Source organism: Hakea prostrata, chromosome 1 (genome assembly GCF_041222555.1).
Source record: "Hakea prostrata isolate BN-2017 chromosome 1, UWA_Hpros_2, whole genome shotgun sequence".
NCBI classification, from domain to species: domain Eukaryota; kingdom Viridiplantae; phylum Streptophyta; class Magnoliopsida; order Proteales; family Proteaceae; genus Hakea; species Hakea prostrata.
The window spans coordinates 69,623,171-69,643,086 of record NC_142600.1 but is presented as its reverse complement, the minus strand read 5'-3'; the positions used below and the strand labels follow the sequence as shown (position 1 = coordinate 69,643,086).

Genomic DNA, 19,916 nt, shown 5'->3' with positions numbered 1-19,916 from the left:
AATTTTTATTTACAAAATTGGGTTTATTATTTTATAAATTTACAAAAACAAGTCCCTAAATCTCCACGACTCAAAGAATCAGCGATTCTCTACCATACACCACTGAATCCTGGAAGTCTTATTACAAAACGGTTATGTTTATAAAAACGTCGCTTCTCACAACGTTCTTTGCAAGTTCCAACCTCATCCGATGTTCTTCTCCACCGCAATTCCAACCTCTGTTACCACCGTTGTAGTCGCCACTGTGAAAGTCTCTACCTTTTCCGCATGACCTCTAGAAATATCACCGGCAAGCTCAAAAAAAGTTGACATTGTTGATTCTTAAAGTTAACCCTTTAAGGGAACCTGGCGTCAATCCAAAGCTAGGGCTCAATGATGTTGATCCAAATGATGATGAAGTAGAGCCAAAATGGAAATGAAAATTTTGGGGCAAAAATTGCATTAAATCCAACAAATAGGTTACACGTGATAGAAGTAGAAGTTGTAGTTGTGGAACTTAGAGAGCTCAAGGAACCAAAGAGTGGTGTCTAGAATGAGAAGCCGCTAGTTGATGGAGTGGTAGAACCAAAAACAGATGAAGAAGGTGATGAGGTTGATCCAAATGCAGACAGTGATTGAGTTTGCTATGAGAAAGAGGTGGTGGTGGTGGTGCCGGTGATGTTAGGGAAGGAAGAGAAAGGAGATCCAAATGACAATGTAGAAGAAGAAGAGGTAGGCAAGGAGAATCGTTTTGAAATTTATAAAATAATAAACCCTAACTGAAAATAATGGATGCTTTCTTTACATCATCCCTATTAGTTGCATTCAATACCTGGAGCCTTTAACCGTTGCACAATCAGCGCAAAGTCTTGTTGTTGCAAATAAAAATCCTAGAAATTTCTAATTTTTCACCAGTAATCTTCCCATCTTTTAGACGAATTTGGGTTGTAAAAGACTGCTGAATCACCGAGGTTTTGGACATTGAAAGAAAGTTGTTGAGCAGGAGGAGTCGCCACTTGACTCGACAACAACCTCCTTGGCATGACACGAGGACAAAACTTTTTAATCATATGTTGTTCTATTGTTAATAATAATAATAATAATAATAATTAAAATTGAAAAAATAAAATTACAATTGGCTCATTGGAAATAACGTGTATTATTATAAAAGGGGACTAAAATGTGAGGTTGGTGTTTTATTTATTTTTCCTCCCACTAGTCTAAATTCAAGACACTGTGTTGACATTGGAGTCATATTTATTCTACCCAAAAATAAGAAAAGGTAAGAGTCATATTGGTTTAATATCTAAGCAATAATTAACTATCAGTAAATACTCAAGATTGGCTTCCAAGTATGTACATGAAAACTGTGGTTTTCCATTACCTACTCGTTCTTTTCCTTTTAGTTTACATTACGAATAGTGATTAATGACACACCTAGATTAATTATTAATGGAGACGGTTTTCCTAAGTTGTGGGTATTAAAAAAATATAATCATCTGCAACTATTATTGATGTTTACCCCGTAAAGAACAAAATCTACAATACATTAGTACAAGTTGTTTTCGATACCTTATTAAAAACATAATGAATATCTTATTTAAAGGGATTGGAAATCGATTTATGCTTTGATAACACGAAGGATATCATTGTGATTGTGATGTCACCATTATTATTGTATTATTGTATATTGTATGATTTCAAAATGTATGATTAAGTGAAAAACTATTTTCTGATTTACTGATTTGGTACATTCAGCTTGAGCTGAAATTTGATTTAAGGGATCGTGAGAGCTAGCTATGTATAATATTTTTGCCCTACTCTCAATGGATTTACATAAAATTAAACTCAATTAATCTAAGAATTGGATTTGTAAATCTGAAATATGACAAGGGTGAATTCGCGAATTTGATCGCACTGTTTGTTGGCTAAATTTGAAAGGGGTGGAAAAAAACGGAGGGGAACAAAGTTTGAAAAATTTTCATGAAATCCCAAAAGTATGTCTTATTCCGTTCAATACGATGGGAAAGTGAACAGACAATCCCAAAAGAAGCCTGTCTCTACTGATTTTAGCATTCCCTTTTCAAGGTCCTACTAAATATGTGAGACTTTATAGAAAAGTGTGTGATATAATAACGTAAGACCCACATTTGAAAATTTTCTACAAAATCTTTTTTTTTATTCCTTTACCCTACATATGGTCATATATTTGTATTTTTCCACCCCTTAGAGTGTGATCATCTCCCTGACCAGGAGTCCAGGAGTACTCTGTATATCTCTCAATTGCATTACAACCACAAATTATGTGAGCACAAATAAAAAATAATAAAATATTAAAAAAAATTCTATCATCCTAATCCTTTAAGTCCCCTGTAATTCGGGATCAATAGTGGTGAGAGAAGCATAGAGTACTCCCAGTCAGAGAAAACAATCCAGACTCTTTTTTCTCGAACCCTAGTTTGTACAAACAAACTATGCAAAGAATCTGAAAAACAATATTTCTATGCCATCTTACCTCTGAAATTTTTTTATTTATTATTTTTCTTCTTCCTCCAAAACTGTTTTGATGCCTCTACCTCACAGTACAACTGTTTTCAATAGTACTTTGCTTCACATTGTACAAGGCAAATGCAAAATCAAAGAAAAGCCCAATAACATCTTTGACTTTTGAATCCCATTCGAAATATAAAAATTTTATATTATCTTCACCCTCCTCGGGTCCATTGCTGAAAAGCTTTAAGGACACTCATGTCCCTTTCTATCTTCACAAGCAACCGGGTCAAACCTACTAAAATATGCTTGACCCACCTAGTGTCCCTAGCTCGAGTCCGTGCCGGGTTCTTCCACAATTTGCCCAAAACCTGCCTAATCATTCTGAACCCGAGACAAACAACTGCCAGGTTCTATGGGCGCTATTTTGGTCTTCTGCCCCACACTACTTTACACAGACGACTTAAATAAATGCTCGTAGGTGTACGAAACATGATCCGGATATGGAGATCCGGATCGGGTCGGGTTGCTTTTGTTTCCAATACAGAAAGAACTATTTGATCGTACGGTTACATTTTCAATCAGGACACGTGTCGAGATATCTATGGTGCTGTCCGGTTCTGTCAGTGCTCCCTCACCGTTACACATGGTTTCGACAGATGCCGGACGGCGCGGCGATGCGCCGTTACAACTTCTTACGAAATTTATTTTCTTTATTTTAAAAAATAGTTTTTTTTATAAATAAAGTAATGATGTAACAGCTAGGATTGGGATAGAGAAACCAAAGCGTATCATTTTGCGTTTTTAATTTCTTCAAATAAACGGCGTGTAAGCCCCCACAGTGCCCACACCCTGGACGTTACGTAAGTTCTCACCGACTCACACGTGTCGTTCATCCATACGCGTGTGGGCCCATTTTTTATATACTTTGAACGCCGCACGGGTGCTTTTGACCCTTTGACTTATGTGAAATTACTAATTTCACTTTTGTATCATGTTTGGCTTTATTTTATGGAATCTTAAATGATTGGATAAAAATTGAATATCAATGGACAACTAGTTTAACTTAATTTCTTTCCCTCCTAACATTAAAAGTGCCACGTGGCATTAGGTAAATCTAATGGTCATCTAATTCAAAGAATTTAAATTTATAGGTGGTTTAAATAAAATTCAAATTTTTTGAATTGGGTAACCGTTGGATTTACTTAATGTTAGATGGCACAATCCTAGGAGGGAATTGTAGAAAAATTAATTACAAAGAATGTAAATCTAAGGAGTACCACCTCGTAAGCATTGATCTTATGAGGCTGATGTATCTATCGTGGTAGTGTCTGCGATGCAATTGTTAGATAAAGATCATGTAAATTTTATGGGAAAAAATCCTCTGCACAGCCGTGCATTTTTTATGTTAGATAACTAGCTGAGATTTAAAGCTTGATTTCAAATTTGAAAGGCCTAAAATATCCTTGTAGTTTCTTTGCATTCACATTTAGTTATTTGGCATATATATATATATGCACTATTATATACAGCAGAAGAGTGTGGACAACAAATATTTTTTATTTAAATTTGATAAAATTTTAATCACACAAAACAAGAGTAGATTATATCAATTTAAGTGATATAATTGATATAAGGATGAGAATTATCATAACTTATCAACACTGCGTACCACAAACACCACAAGGTCAAGAGGCACCAATCACCTTAACAAGATCTTAAGATCTTAGAAACAGGTAACATTTTCTATGAGATTAGTAGCTCGGGAGGCAAGCAAAAGGGTTAGAAGAGACAGAAAGAAGAGGGAGTGGGGGTCGAAGTTAGCGTCTTTTAGCCTCTACGCAGCTTAAAACACGCAAGAAGCAATGAAGAAAGGCGACAGACACGTTTCGGTGTCCAAAATTTAAAGAGATTTGAGTGAGAATAAGCGAGGAATGGCTCGACAGCAAAACAGTATGAGAGACACTATTTGATGATGGACAGCTTGAGCTTGACTGACTCTATTTTCATACTCTAGAGATAGAGAGAGAGAGAGAGCGAAAGGGATAGTTGCTATCTAGGGTTATCGTATGTTTGCTTCACGCAAGCAGCTATAGGGGGTGAGATGGTGTTGGATGTATCGCGTGGCTTTAAAGACTTGAAATTGAATTTCGGTTTAAAAATCTAACATGACCCACCACCAAGAAAGATTTCATATTTACACAGAATTTTGATTCTTGGGCTTCTCGTTTCATCATCTTCTTCATCATTTGATGCAGAGATCAAAACCCAATTTGACCATGCCTTATTAACAATAAACAAGAAACCCTTGCAGCAACCAGCATCATCATCCGGTCGCAGAAGCAATATAAGAAGATGAGCAGTGCCAACAGTGGTAGCACCAGTAGTGGCGGAGGAGGTTGCGGAAGTGGTGGCGGTGGCGGTAGCAGCGGCGGCGGTGGGCCTTGTGGTGCATGCAAATTCTTAAGGCGTAAGTGTGTGACGGATTGTATATTTGCCCCATACTTCGACTCAGAACAAGGAGCGAGTCACTTTGCAGCAGTGCATAAGGTGTTTGGTGCAAGTAACGTTTCTAAGCTTCTATATCATATTCCCATCCATAAGCGACTCGATGCAGTTGTTACCATTTGCTATGAAGCTCAAGCTCGTCTCCGTGATCCCGTCTATGGTTGCGTGGCTCATATCTTCGCTCTTCAACAACAGGTAACCATGTCAAACACGAAACATTTTTAATCCTCACTTCTTCATTTTCTGAGGAAATTGTTTCTTCTTGGAATCAGAGTCGCTTTGAAAGTATCTGTTTTACTTTGTAATTTCCTTTCGTTTCCTTTCTTGGAAGAAAACATGGAGAACGAAAAAGACCCTTTTCCTCCATTAAGCCCTTACTGTATCCGAGTTGGTATGAGAGCTATACTAAGTAAAACTTTGGAGGATCATATTGGATTGTGTATATTATACTCAACTACCAACTACCTAGGCAAGTGTTGCAGTCATCATCTATGCATGGATCAAACGGTTTTTAATCAATCAAGCCCACCAAATATCTCATTTTGGTTCTGTTAGATACTGTAGAAATGTGTGAGAAGGGTTCTGATCGAAAGAGTTTTATGGGTTGTTGTGTAGGTGGTGAACTTGCAGGCGGAGCTGTCGTACTTGCAAGCCCATTTGGCAACCTTAGAGCAGCTTCCATCTCCAACGCCGCCTACGGCATCTCCGGTGTTACCAAGCCAACCGTCACTCTCCATTGCCGACCTTCCTTCAGCTTCAAGCCTACCAGCTGCTTCATTCGATTTATCCACGCTTTTCGATCCTCTGATGCAACCTTCATGGACGATACAACAACGACAGATGGAACTTCGACAATACGGTGGTAGTGTTGGTGTTGGGAGGAACCCATCGGAGAATTCTTCTTCCTCCTCAGCCACCACCACCACAGGAGGAGGAGGAGGTGGTGGTGGTGGTGATCTTCAGGCACTGGCGAGGGAGCTCCTTCACAGACACAGGTATTCGATGGCTTCATCACATTTAACGGACCCATCAACTGAAACAAAACCTTCACCACCACCGCCTCCTCTCTCTAGATGAGAATCTGAGATTGACCTGATTGGAATTCAGGCTAATGGAAGAAGAATATCTAGTTACCTGGTTTTGGGGGTCTTTTTGTTTTCATCCCAAGAGACAATCCATTAGTCAAATTTGGTTCTTGACCCTTTTTCACTTTCGAAAGGAAAAATATTAGGTGAAATGAAGAACTAGTTTACAATTTCTGTGGGTCTTTGTATGCTTCTGACATCGAAATCTTTTACATACATATAATTTAATCAAAAGCAGATATTAGGTTTTGTTCCTTACGATTTCTTGGCATTCCCTTGAAGCACAGATGTGAAATACAAATAAATAACCAGGATGGAAAGTGTCTTTCTTCTCTAGTGTGTTCCATGCCTTCGTTTTGACATGGATAAAGAGAGAGATAGGCTAGGTTTCTGTAGCAAGTCTTTAAGCTTAGAGTAGATTGAGATACTATTTACAGGTTTCTGCATAATTAATAACTGCAGGTGTGAGGCTTCAAAAGGACGACAAAGGCTAATGCATAGCTGCAGCATGGATGAAGCATGCAACACATCAGTTCCTAGGCAAAAAGAAACGCAAAAAAAACGCATAAGCACGAGCTGTTAGTCCATTTAACAATAATATTATTAGTGTGGATCTTCCCAAAAGAAATCCCACCAGTTAATGGTAATGTAAAGGAATTCCAAATTGACGAGCCCAAGGTATGGTGCCTTTGTTATGATTCATTTGTTGTTGCCAAATATAAGGCTGACACGGAAGCTGATGTAGTCGTCTATGCATTGCTATATCATCAAATCTATAAGGGTATCAATAACAACCTCAACATTATCTCAATTTTTTTTTTTTCTTTAAGAGCATCATTCATAAACTTGAAGGAAATTACAGACAATAAAAAAAAAAATGAAATACAAAAGATAAATGCATGAAACACAAGGTTCGATCCAAATCAAGGAATGGAAATTGACCAAATGTCATACATGCAATAGACAAGGTCATCCCGGCTAAGGAATTATTTCAACTTAAACATTCATAGTGTTGAGCCCATGGAATAAAATTTCCTTGAAACATTGAAAATTTCGAGTGAGATCTTTTATTTTAAAAAGGTCGAAACCAAAACAAACTCACAGTTTCCATGAAATCTGTGAAATTTCGTCCAAGCCTGATAGAATCTAGGTAACCGGTTCAATTAGGTGATTTTTTTTTCTCACTCAAAAGTCATATACTTCGTTGCTTCCCCTTTGATTTCAACCTTTTTTTAGCTTTTTTTAGGTGATTTTAAATCATTTCATTCACTCCTTTGATGGTTTTCATAGTTCTTGGTGGTCATTCCAAGGTTTTCACAAAGTAAACGAATTTTTTTCAATTTTTTATTTTATTTTTATTTCATGCTCAAATAATTGAGGTTGGATTCTTTTGAATTTAATATATGTTGTCCCTAATAGATACTAGATTGATCTACAAATACATGTTATCAGATTTAACTTTTGAAGTGTGCTACTATTTATTTATCTCTTTATTTTTATTTTTAAAATTATCTATAAAAATATATTTTTCAAAGAATAACTTACATATACAAGATGTATTGGCATTTATTTGATGTATGTGAGACATCATCACTCAATTTATATTGTGGTTATATCTATTTATTTTTCGGTTGTTTAATTTTGATGTCATGTATTTAATAGTTACTAATAATTTATATTTAATATAAAATATTTTTAATTAGCAAAAAACTTTCAAAGTTTGAAAATATCTTAGGTTATAAATATTGTGAACTTATAAGTTATATATTGAATGTTTTATTTTTTATTTTTTATTTTTAACCTCTCTATATATACTATGATTTTGAATGATATATTTGTATTAATTTTTTTTTTAGCAAAATGCATATGTCAGTGTGTTCTTTATACTTTAATTAGCTTACATGCAAAATCTCACCTCAAAATACTTCCTAAAATCAGTTGAAACTCGTTGGAAAATGTCCCAAGTTTCTACGAAAATTTTTAGGCTTCGACCTAAAATTTCCATAGTGTTGAAACCTGAGTTTTTCTCAAATTTTATTCCATGGTTGTGCCTACCTACTAGCTAGCATACTCAAAAATTGGAAGAAAAAAAAAAAAAAAAAAAGACAAAAGACCATCAAATGGTTGCTCAATAGACAATGACCAACATCTCTTAGTAAAGATATCGTGGATTTGACTTTCCTTGGTGGTATATGTAATACTCCACCCAACCCCTCTTTCCCCCCCCCCCCCTCACACACAATAGGGAGTTGTAATTTGAGTTTCACGATAAACCCATCTTGAGCCTAAATAGGATTTGGCAGGTTTTTTCAAGGGTGAAACAGTGTGGGTTTTTCAGGGGTTTCACATTAAACCTGTCTTGAGCCTAAATAGGATTTAGCCCGTTTTTTTAGGGGTGAAACAGTGTGGGTCTACAGTCGTGTGGGATGAAATTCTCAATATGCAACGCAATAGTAGGGTGTTCTACAATTCTTTAAGGAATTAAAGTGGCAAAGAGCAGAGAAAATGTTAGAATGTTCAAAAGAAATGTGAGAGGCTTCCTATACAGACCTTGCTTCAATGATGCACATTAAATATGCAGGACTGTCATGCCAAACAAATTGAGCTGCTGGATCGAAATCTCGACCAGAATTTCTGATCCGACGGTCCAAAATTCTGTTTGATGGTCATTCGCATTTAATGCATATGACTGAAGCAATATCGCGTCCTATACTATCTTGTGATGATTGTTTTTCCTACAATGAAAATAACATTTTCTAAAAACTATTTTTTTTAAGGGGGTGGAAATGGGGGAGAGATATTTCCTTTTAGTTTCTATCTATGTGAGAAAAAAAGGTTCCACAATATTTTAATATGCAGGTCATTGTTAATACATTAATATTATGGATTCTAATCTTCACTTCCACCTAACCATGCATGTTTCTATCTTAAATCTTTTCTTATCTCAGTTGAAAGAGTAATGAGTCCAAACATTCAAAATTAGATCAACCTTCCTTTTCTCTTCTCCTATATTTTATCACAAGTTTTATTAAACTAAATCAACTTCTAAGCATTATTGCAAACTATGCTTGCCTTGCACTTGATTTGCCCTTCACAATACCTTGTGGTTTGGACGTATTAAACTTGATTAGGAGACTTACATTTTAAAAAATATAATCATTAATTAATAATAAAGGTTAGAATCTGTTTATAATCAAGAAGATTCTTGCTTGGCCCTACAAATCTTCGAAACTACTTAAAAGTTAGAAGTATGTCATTTTGAATTTTGTCATTATGTATAAGAAATTGCAAGAATTACTCATTTCGAGAAAATATATACAGGTAAACAAGGAGACAAGATAGCCATTAATTAAGGGAACTTCTTTGTATGTCATTCATCTTAAATTGTTGGGGTTTATTAATTTTTATTTTTTGATGTTGCTATTCCAACAATCAAACATGATGTCATTTGCCCAATAAATAGTTAATTGAAGACCAATGCCTCATAGTATTAAGTGTTTGAATTCCTTCAAAGTTAAGGGCAAGTTTTGTAAAAATCGGGAGAAACAGTTACTAATGGCCTGTAGGCTGAGAAGTAAAAGGAGGAGCTTGCTCAAGGAAGGACTCACATCTAATGAGTTAGTTTGTGAGACAATAACTTACCAAGGCGACGATTATTAATTAGTTGGTGTGAGAGGATGATCAGCCACTCTAGGATTGAGACATGACCTATAGGAAGCAGCAATGATGAATTTTCTACAATGGGCAAAATCTTTACGAAGCAATGCCACATAGAGGAAGAAGGCGAATTTCTTTTTCCGGAGAAGATCTATATTTAAATTACATATAAAAAACTACCCTCCTGGAGATGTAGTCAAAGTATGTGTTAACTAGTTCGTATGAACCTCAATTCCACCCCTTCCCCCCTCCTTTTCCTAAAAAACAAATTCTATGTATTTCTGTATGACCCATCATTTTTTTTTTTTTTTTACCCCTTTTAATGGATTTCACAAATTTCCAAATGATAGTTAATTGTTGAGTTTTAACTTTGGAAAAATAATGTGATTATCTACTTTTAGGTTTTCTTGTACAAAATTGACCACTCAATGTTTCACTTAACAAAACTAGCTAAAATCGAGTTTGCATTTACAGAACTAACAAAAATAGTGGATTTTCATCAATTTGGACATTTTTATCCCTAAAATTGACCATACAAATATGGGAGTGAAAATGTTCAAAGGGTATAAAAACTTAATGAGTTTCCCTTTTGGACAAAATAGTAATTTTTCCTCTTCAATGTGGTTAGTTTTAAGGATTAAAAATGCCCAAAAGGGAGAAAAATTACTATTTTAGTTTGTTTTATAGATGCAAATTCAATTTTAGCTAATTTTGTTAAGTAAAACATTAAGTAATTATATAAAGAAACTTAAAAGTAAATAATCATGTAATTTTCCCTTTTAACTTTCAGTTCAAAAGAGTACTTTTCGTTGCTGTGCTTTTTAATGGTTTATCAGAAGGATAATATGGATAATGTAAAGCAAAATATTAGCTGGGCGGAAAGAACCACAACAATTAAGCATTTGGTAATTCTTTACAAACAAAAAATCTGTTAGAGTAAACTTTTTTCAATAAGATATTGTAAAATAAATCCTTTTCAAAATCATCACATTTAGAATATTTTCCGAATATTTTCCCCAAAAAATATTTGAGGATGCGTTTGTTTGCTGGAATAAAGGTGGGGTGGGAAAATTATTGAAAAAAGTAAAATTTTTTTATTTTTCCTTTAAATCTTAAAAGTGTAGTTTGTTTGGTTGCTTGGGGTGAAAAAGTTAGAGACAAGTCAATTTTTCCATCCCAAACCTTTTCAAAATCTCACAAAATGTGTGGGACTTTGAGGAAAAATGTAAAAAAATAAAAAGTAGGACCCACAATTAACGTTTTTCCACAAAATCTATTTCTTTCATTTTCTTTCTCTCTCACCCGACTACACATGGGTTTTTTTCCTACCTTTTTTTTCCCACCCCACCTTTGCAAACAAATGCAGCTTGAAAAATTCTTCTAAACATCAGGTCATTGTGGTGCTTGATTAAAGTCGAAAACAAGCATGCTTTGTTCACTCCAATGGGCCCAGCCCATGGGTCTCAAGCAAGTTTCTTGGGCGTCAACCATTACATGGGTTTCAAAGTCCATCTAAAAGAGTCTTAGTTATATCATGGGTTTCCCACCCTTAGGTTTAATAACCTAAGCCCGTTTCCTCAACTTATAATCTCATTTTCATCTTTCTCATTTATGTAGCTAGCATACATGTCTTTTTGACATCTCCAAATTTACGATGAGTTCGACTCTCCAAACTGATAAATCCCATTAATGCTAAGTCTAGATATTCTATCCGTCAAGATAGAAGTTTGTACATTTCTCACCCCTCTCCTTCCCATATTATAGAACCTACCTTCGAGTTCTTTTACAAAGTGATCAAAGGTTGGATCCCAATAAATTCCCATTTCTCATAAGCCTCCTTACAAGATTTTTCGTTATATAATGGGTTTCAAAACCTATGCTTGTTTCTTCAACTTTTAATCTCATTTCTGCAGCTAGCAACTTTTAATCTCATTTCTCCAAATTTATGAGGAGTTCGATTCTCCAAATGGGTAACCCCATTGATGTTGTCAACAGGATAGAAGTCTACTTTTCTCACCCCTCTCCTTCTTATATTAGGAGAACCTACTTTCGAGTTCTTACAAAGTGATCAAAGGTCAGATTCCTCTCATTTCTCATAAACCTCCTTAAAAGATTCATCGTTATATCATGGGTTTCATGACCTAAGCTTGTTTCCTCAACTTTTAATCTCATTTTTGTAGCTAGCGCACACGTCTTTTTGACATCTCCAAATTTTTGAGGAGTTCGACTCTCCAAACAGGTAAACCCATTTGATACCAATTGCCGAGTCTAAAATTTTCATCTATCAAGATAGAAGTCTATACTTTTCTCACCCCTCTCCTTCTTATATTAGGAGAATCCACCTTCGAATTCTTACAAAGTGATCAGAGGTGAGACCCCGGTGAATTCTCATTAACCTCCTTCTTAATGTATAATAAAGAGGTGTTGAAGGGAGTATAAACCCTTTACCTTGACCAATAGAAAAGCTGATCTCATTGATGCCCTCATGAATCTCTAGAACTGGTAAAATGAGAAAGAAATTGCAGCTTCAAATCACGAGTGAGGGAGAAAACGCATGGATGTCTCCAATTTCAGTTTTTAAGGCTATAATGATGCTTTTTTTCTCAAGAGAAAAGAATCTTCATGAGTTGTATATATGGAGGCTTAGTTGGGGGAATCAATTGGAAAAGAAGATTAATGGATGAAATCCAAAATCCAAAATCCAAATGATTACATGTTGTATGTATGTCAATTTCATAACTTCAATAATTAATTTTGTGTTAAAAAAGTATCCAAACGAAACTCTATGGTTGGGGGAACTAGATCCACCAGGGTCCAGCAAAAGTGTGTCAGTGGTTAGCAAGAACAAGTGTGAGTCTTGGCAATGCACGGCTGACATGATATGATGATTGATCCTATTCAGGCTCTGTAGGTGTGAGCGTGTGGCAATTGTGGCATGCGGTGTTGGCATGCGTGTGGGTGTAAAGCCCTAATGATGGTGTTCTCGCGTGAGAGGATCTGGATGTAGTCGTTCCCTGGACAAGGAGAATAAATTAACTAACAACACCATGAGAGAAAGGGTCTCAAGACTCTGAACCAAAGGACTTCACAAAAATTTGTTTAGAAAGAGACGGTTCTAAAGTTTGTTGCTTTGTACCCTTGTCCACTTAAAGTTCAACATACTCTAGTTTTTGGGTTGTCTTTTTTGTCCTTAAAAAACCTACTTTTGTGGAGTTTTGATATTACATTTCACGTATATTTCTCTACCATGGACAAAGTATGGTTTGAAGTGTCAGCAAACTCACTGATATATGGCCATGTTGGAGTGGGGCGACTCGACATCCCCTCTGACATGACGTCAACAATAAGTCGATGATATATCGCTGATATGTCGACGATGTTGCTTCTCTCTTCTGTTTCTTACATTTTAACCTTATTTTGCTCCGATCTTTGACGTTTACAAGTGCATTTGTTTCATTATAACTGACTATTACATTGTTTGTGTTGATTAAGCGGGATTTCATATAAATTTGCTAATTTTTCAAACTTTCAATTTCGCCCGCATATAGTCAGACGTGTGTCGATTAGGAATATTAGTTTAGATGATGTTTTAAAATGTTAAAATATGTTCATAGTGTGTTTATTAGCTTCAAGTTAGGTTACACAACAAAATTCAGACTAAAATAATCCCAAATACCCCCGAAACGAGGGGTCAATTTTCCATCGACACCCCTCCAAATGTTGCCCGACGTATTGCTATATGTTGCTATGTCAGTGGTGTTGCTAGCTGGTGTTGCTATGCCCACCGATAGATCAACATAAATAAGAGAAAGAATAACACAATAATTTACGGAAAACCTTTAACGTTCATCTTTGATCATTTATGGTTCATTTTATCATTTCCCTCTCCCACATTCCGAACTGGACTAACTCTCACAACCCCCGGGAAAAAACCCCCCAAAAAGGGAAAACAAAAAAAAAACCTCCCTATTAGATGTGTAGTTGAGGAGATGTGAAAGGAGCACAATTCTCTACTCCGAAGAATAAAAATTTTCAACTCCTTTTGTGGGTTTTCATGTTATTTTTTGCACATGATTCTAAGAATCTAGAATGGATTCCATATATGGAGATTAATTGTATTGATTTTGTGTCTTGTTAATTTTGACCTGTGTTGATGTTGTATTAGTTACAATGGAAATAGGATAAACGAGTAGAAAGTGCATCTTTCATAGGATTCTAAAGGTAAATTAGCCTAAAGATGTCATTTTGCAATGTTTTAGTATTGATATCATTAATCCAAAACATCAAAATTGTGTAACCAGACTCGTGTTTAGAAATATACAAATACAAAATTCAGAATGAGAAACTATGCATGTCTGTTAATTCTTGTATATGAAACATTCTCATTCAAAGATACTGCACATATTATGTTCTTTTATAAAACTGTTCACATTAGAGGGATCGTGCGACAAGATTCTACTTAGTGCTTGGATTGCATCCCAATAGCATTTGGCATACCATTTTAGCGGTTGCAGGTGTGACCATGTGAATTCGAGAAGAAGAAGAGCGAGAGAGACAGAGAGACACAAAAGAAGGCAGTGAGCAAGAGATTCCCAGCGATTCTACAAACCTAATCTTAAACGTTAATGTGTAATTTGCAATTCTGCAACATCCAAAATCTTTTCTTCTCTATTTGTTTTTTTCTTCAGTTTGATGATCCAACAACCTAATGATTTAAACCGCCTAATCTTGGGATTCTTGACGATTCATCCTTGCAAAATTGTCTCCCAAGAACCGTCGTTTGTGATTATTTTTTCTCTAACCACACAAGAGAAGCAATTCGTCAAATTTGAGCTTTTAAACATTTAATATTATAGAATTTTTCACGATATTTTGAAGTTTATGTGATACATATCAATATTTCAACGTTTTATTGCCTATTTTGAGTAAATTCTCGTACTATCGTCTGTTTTTGTGTCAGGTACTATTGACATGGCGATATATTGCCAACTTTTCGTACCTTGGTTCTAACTTAATCTACATCAATCTTAAATATGGATTTAATTTGATTCATTCATATCAAATAGTATATGATTTTTGCTACACACATCCATATTTAATTTTACATCTCAACATCTACTTATTTTATTAATTAATGAAAGCATAAAGAACTATAATCCCATTAAAAGCTTGATATAAAAAATATCCCATTCCGATCCGATCCAATATTAAATGCAAGTGGAACCATCATGATTACCACGGTTGACTGTTTGAATTGGTTTACATCCACTTTGAAGCAACTAGGGTTTCTCCTTTTCTTCTCTCCACCACCCACAAGGCCACAACCCATTGGGATGAGCGAGAGGTGAGTGATCTTTCAAATATCGATGGAAATCTCGTTCTCTGGAAGCAACTTTCCTTTACTTTCCGCTTCTTTCCCCCACAGTTCTTGGACGATTGAGGAAAAAGAAGCACTGGTAATAGAAACTTTTAAGTAGGAAAATGACAGAACAAGCAAAGAGCCAAAGACAAAGAGAACAAGAGAATGAAAAGCTGTGGACTATATGGAAGAAGATGAACCAGCTGTGACTTTTTTGTATGCTTCGATGATGCCCTTCTTCTTCTTCTTCTTCATGGACCCGACAAGTAAACAAGGATCTCGTAACATTGCCCTCAAAAGGGTAGACCAAGATAACCCTAAAAAACAGGTGAAGAAGGAAGAATAAAGCTTCTCTGCTAACCCATAAAACCTTAATGAGGTCTGATCTCAACCCAACACATGAAATCTTTCCACTTTCCTCATATCTTTCTTAGTGGGTTTCCCTTAAACTATTCAATGCATTTACCTTCTCCCCAAACACTGAACTCTCTCTCTCTCTCTCTCTCTCTCTGTTAAAGTCAAAATGAATCATTCACTTCGACTTTACTACTTTGTGGTGTGACTCACAAAGAGATAACACCACCAGTGGTGTGGTGTTCATGATTGGTAAGCTATATAAGCCAACAGCATGTTAGGGAAACTAGGTAAGTTCAAAACATGTGGTCCGACCAGTCTAATGGTCAGACCGGTCCATAGGGCTTAAAATATGTTTTTGTTCATTATCAAGTCCAACAAAGACCCTACACTTGTAATTTACTTGGATCATGACAAGATTAATTAATTCACACTAGTTCCTTACAAACTGACCAACAGCACATAGTATCCAATGAATAAGCAACCAAGTGCATCAAGATTAAAGGTAATGAATTGAAGGTGCTTTTGTATATTGGCCCTTTTGCATGAAACTAAGTTTTTTTTTTTTCTTCAATTTTATAGTTGGAGAATGTTTTTCCATCCTCAAATGAAATAAAAGAAAAAAAGAAAGGATTTCTTCGACCACCATGATATGAGTCTATGACTCAATAATTAGATTCTTAGATAACAAAAAGTGAAAATTATCATTTCTATTTTTTAGATAAAGGATTAAATTTAATGATTAAGATGTAGATTTGCTAACAAAAGGATTCTCTTTTGATCATTAGTTAAGTCAAAAAACCATCATTATTTCCATTTTCATTTTGTTTTCTTGATAAGGAAAAGAGTCCAGAAAAATTTGAAGAGCTCAAAAGTTAGGATTTGACTCCTATCGAGTGAGCCAAATGCCCATAGATTGCATGAGGCATCTAGGACACATTGGAATTTAAATCGACTAGCTCAAGCTTTGGGGGACGCCCATAGGGAACCCAAAGTTAAAATTTTGTTTCGAAAAGATCTCAAGATTTGTTCGGATGGTAATAGATTTTTTTCATCTCAATTTTTTATCTTCCAATTTCCTTCATTTTATAGTGGAGAAACATGACACCAGTGACCAATCTACTGTAATATTTTTTTGTAGAGTCGGGGGGGGGGGGGGGGCATGAACTAGGAGTCCATAGGCCCGGGAAAGACTGATGTTTGAACCCAAAACTCCTTAATCTTATTGGTTCTATAAAGAAGCTACCACCATTGTTCCTATAATTACATGCGGAGTCCATAGGCCCGGGAAAGACTGATGTTTGAACCCAAAAACTCCTTAATCTTATTGGTTCTATAAAGAAGCTACCACCATTGTTCCTATAATTACATGCGGCGACCGCAAAAATGAAAAAAAAAATTCAGAACTCATGTGCTTAGATATTTTGATGTTTTTTTAATAAAGCCTTAACCATTTTGATAAAGGTTACCAAAAATAAAGAGACAGAAAAATAAAATTCCATTATTCTCATTTCTCTCTCTCCCCCCCCCCCCCAACAAGTGTGTTGGCCTATTTGTAAACGCCTTCATCAACAGACTTCACCTTCAACCACTCTATTCTTCTAGTCTCAACTCCACCAACTCTCCTCTCCGTTTGTTTTTCTTCTAGCTATCCCACTCTTACATCAGAATCACCCCTCACTTTTGCAGCACCAATTCATCTCATCTTCACCTGCTTGTTCAAATCCATGGCTCCTGTAACATGGCTAATTAAGTTAAAGAAGGTGATCTCAGATGGTCTTGAAACAGTTAAATCGTCTAAAGCTTCCAAGAAATCCAACCTCGGAGTACTAGCATTCGAAGTAGCAGGGCTCATGTCGAAGCTCATCCATCTCTGGGAATCCCTCTACGACAAGAACATCCTTCGCCTTCGCCATGAATCCATATCACTCGAAGGAGTTCGAAGAGTAGTATCAGACGAAGATTCTTTCCTCTTAACTCTTGCTTCTGCAGAGATGGTTGAGAATTTAAGGCTTGTAGCGAAATCCGTGTCGAGACTCAGCAAAAGTTGCAGCAAAGATTCTGGTCTCCACGTTTTTGATCGCTTCTTCGAAGATTTTGCCAACATGGGTCTTGATCCTAATGGTTGGGTGTTGAGCTGGAAGGAGATGGAATTGAAGGTAAAGCAAATGAATCGTTACCTGACTCTAACCATGACTCTCCACAAGGAGATGAATGAGGCTTCGGAAATCGAGCAGTGTTTGAAGAAAGTCCTCAAAGAGAAGAAGATTGTTGATCTCCAACAGAAGCTCTTTTGGCATAAGCAAGAAGTGAAGTGCCTCAAACAGAATTCTCTCTGGGAAAGAAGCTTTGACACTGTCACTTTATTGCTTGCAAGGTCAGTTTTCACTGTTCTAGAAAGAATCAAGCTTGTGTTCGGAGTTGGACCAGCTATCCATGGCCCTTGTCATCTACCTCGCCACAGCCTTTCCTTATCAGCCATGGTACACCCTTCTGAAACTACTACTTCTGAAACTAAATTTGAATTCCTGGAATCAAATTCAAAGATGCTAAAGCCACCATCAAGTACCTTAGGAGCAGCAGCTCTTGCTCTGCACTATGCTCATTTGATTATTGTGTTAGAGAAGATGATAAGATCACCACAATTGGTTGGAATTGACGCAAGGGATGATCTCTATGCGATGTTGCCTTCTAGTATTAGAATGTCACTGAGGTCTAGATTGAGAGGTGTTGGGTTCTCTGCAAGTGATCCAAAGCTTGCCACTGAATGGAGAGATGCCATGAGTAGGATCTTGGGTTGGTTATCACCTTTGGCTCATAATATGATTATATGGCAGAGTGAACGTAGCTTTGAGAAGCAGAATTTTATACCAAAGACAAATGTTCTTCTTTTTCAAACGCTGTTCTTTGCAAACAAGTCAAAAACAGAGGCCGCCATCACTGAGATTCTTGTTGGCCTGAATTATATATGGAGGTTTGAGAGAGAAATGAACGCCAAGGCCTTAATGCGTTGCTAGCTCCAATTCGCCAAATCCTCTAGCAATTGAGGTCAGAGGAATAAATTTTTTTTTTTTTTTTTTTTACTCTTCTGTATTTATAATTTTGATATAATTAGATGAGGAAAATGAACCTGCAAGGGTTGAGGTTTATAAAAGGGTTTGTTTGACTGCCAACCCCTGATACTTGTATATCTTAATAGAGAAGTTGTATTTTTTTTTGAAAACATTTTATGAGTGTTTCTCAAGCACCGCTGATCAATTAGACAATGATATACGATATTCCATTTGGATGCCTCACATGCATTTGTGTGTGCAAAAGATTTTCATTTGTCAAAACCCCATGCAACAAGTAGCATTTCTAGGGGACCAAGGAGTCGGGGTCATCTCCTAGTCCGGGGAGCACAAACAACGGCTTTTCAACCACGTATTGCAGTGGGGCCCACAGGTGAAATTCATGATTTTTTTTTCCTAAAATGTTTTATTTGTGCTCCCCCGACGGGGAGATGATCCCGACTCGGGGACCAAGGCGTGGTAATTGGGCATGTCACTTCCCTTATTATTCAAGAGAGTCCAATTGCATTGTGGACTCCTTCTTTGGATCCAGATCCTCTCCACCCAAGCTCTATGACAAGCCTTATGCGAATGTGGGAGGATAGAAGCACTGGTAGAATGGGTGGAGAGGATCTCCACACCTCATTTTCTAATATGTCATTGTCTTTTGAGTGTAGGACATAGTGGCTGATTTTCACTTTATGGTTGATTAGGTTATATAATTCCAATAACTTGTGTTGTTTGTAGACTCCAAGCTCTATGTCAGGCCTTATGTGAGTGTGAGGATGATGATACATGTAGGTTGGGTTGAGAGGATCTCCACACCTCCATTTCTAGTATGTCATTGTCCTTTGAGTGTAGGACACAATGGCTAATTTCCACCATCTAGTTGACTAGGTTATATAATTCCATTAACTTGTGTTGTTTGTGGACTCCAAGCCCTGTGTCAGGCCTTATGTGAATGTGGGAGAATGGGAGCACATGTAGGTTGAGTTGAGAAGATCTCTACACCTCCATTTCTAATTTGTTATTGTCCTTTTCGAGTGTAAGACACAATGTCTGATTTCCACCTTTTGGTGGAATAAAGTTATGTAATTCTAATAACTTGTGTTGATTTACGTTATTATATTGACCGAAAAAAGGGGATAATTACTAATGCTCCCTTGTATTATATCTTATTATCAATTGAAACCTACTATTTAAGAAATTAGCATTGCCCCCTCACTTTTAATGATGTTAAGATGTTTTTTTTTTGTTTGTTAATGTTGGATGTATAATGTCAATTTTGTCCTTCATTAGACTTAAGAAGCCAAAAGATGATATTACCCTCACTTAGAAAATCCATATGGAATATTAATTTTGACCTCATATTCTTATCACAATAATGAGTTAGAAAACAAAATTCAAAATTATTTAGGAATTTTTTGAGAGATA

General features: G+C 36.2%; 2 protein-coding genes across 2 annotated transcripts; both read left to right on the top strand.

The window, feature by feature from the left end:
• The first annotated feature begins 4,278 nt into the window (after nt 1–4,278).
• On the top strand, nt 4,279–6,766 carry LOC149029653 (LOB domain-containing protein 30-like). Its single transcript, XM_089151209.1, has 2 exons — nt 4,279–5,172; nt 5,593–6,766. The coding sequence occupies exons 1-2, from the start codon at nt 4,825–4,827 to the stop codon at nt 6,052–6,054; spliced, it is 810 nt and encodes a 269-aa protein (XP_089007335.1). The 5' UTR covers nt 4,279–4,824; the 3' UTR covers nt 6,055–6,766.
• A 10,393-nt stretch (nt 6,767–17,159) lies between these two features.
• LOC149029652 (protein PSK SIMULATOR 3-like) lies at nt 17,160–18,449 on the top strand. Its single transcript, XM_089143720.1, has one exon. The coding sequence runs from the start codon at nt 17,160–17,162 to the stop codon at nt 18,447–18,449; it is 1,290 nt and encodes a 429-aa protein (XP_088999846.1).
• Nucleotides 18,450–19,916: the final 1,467 nt, after the last annotated feature.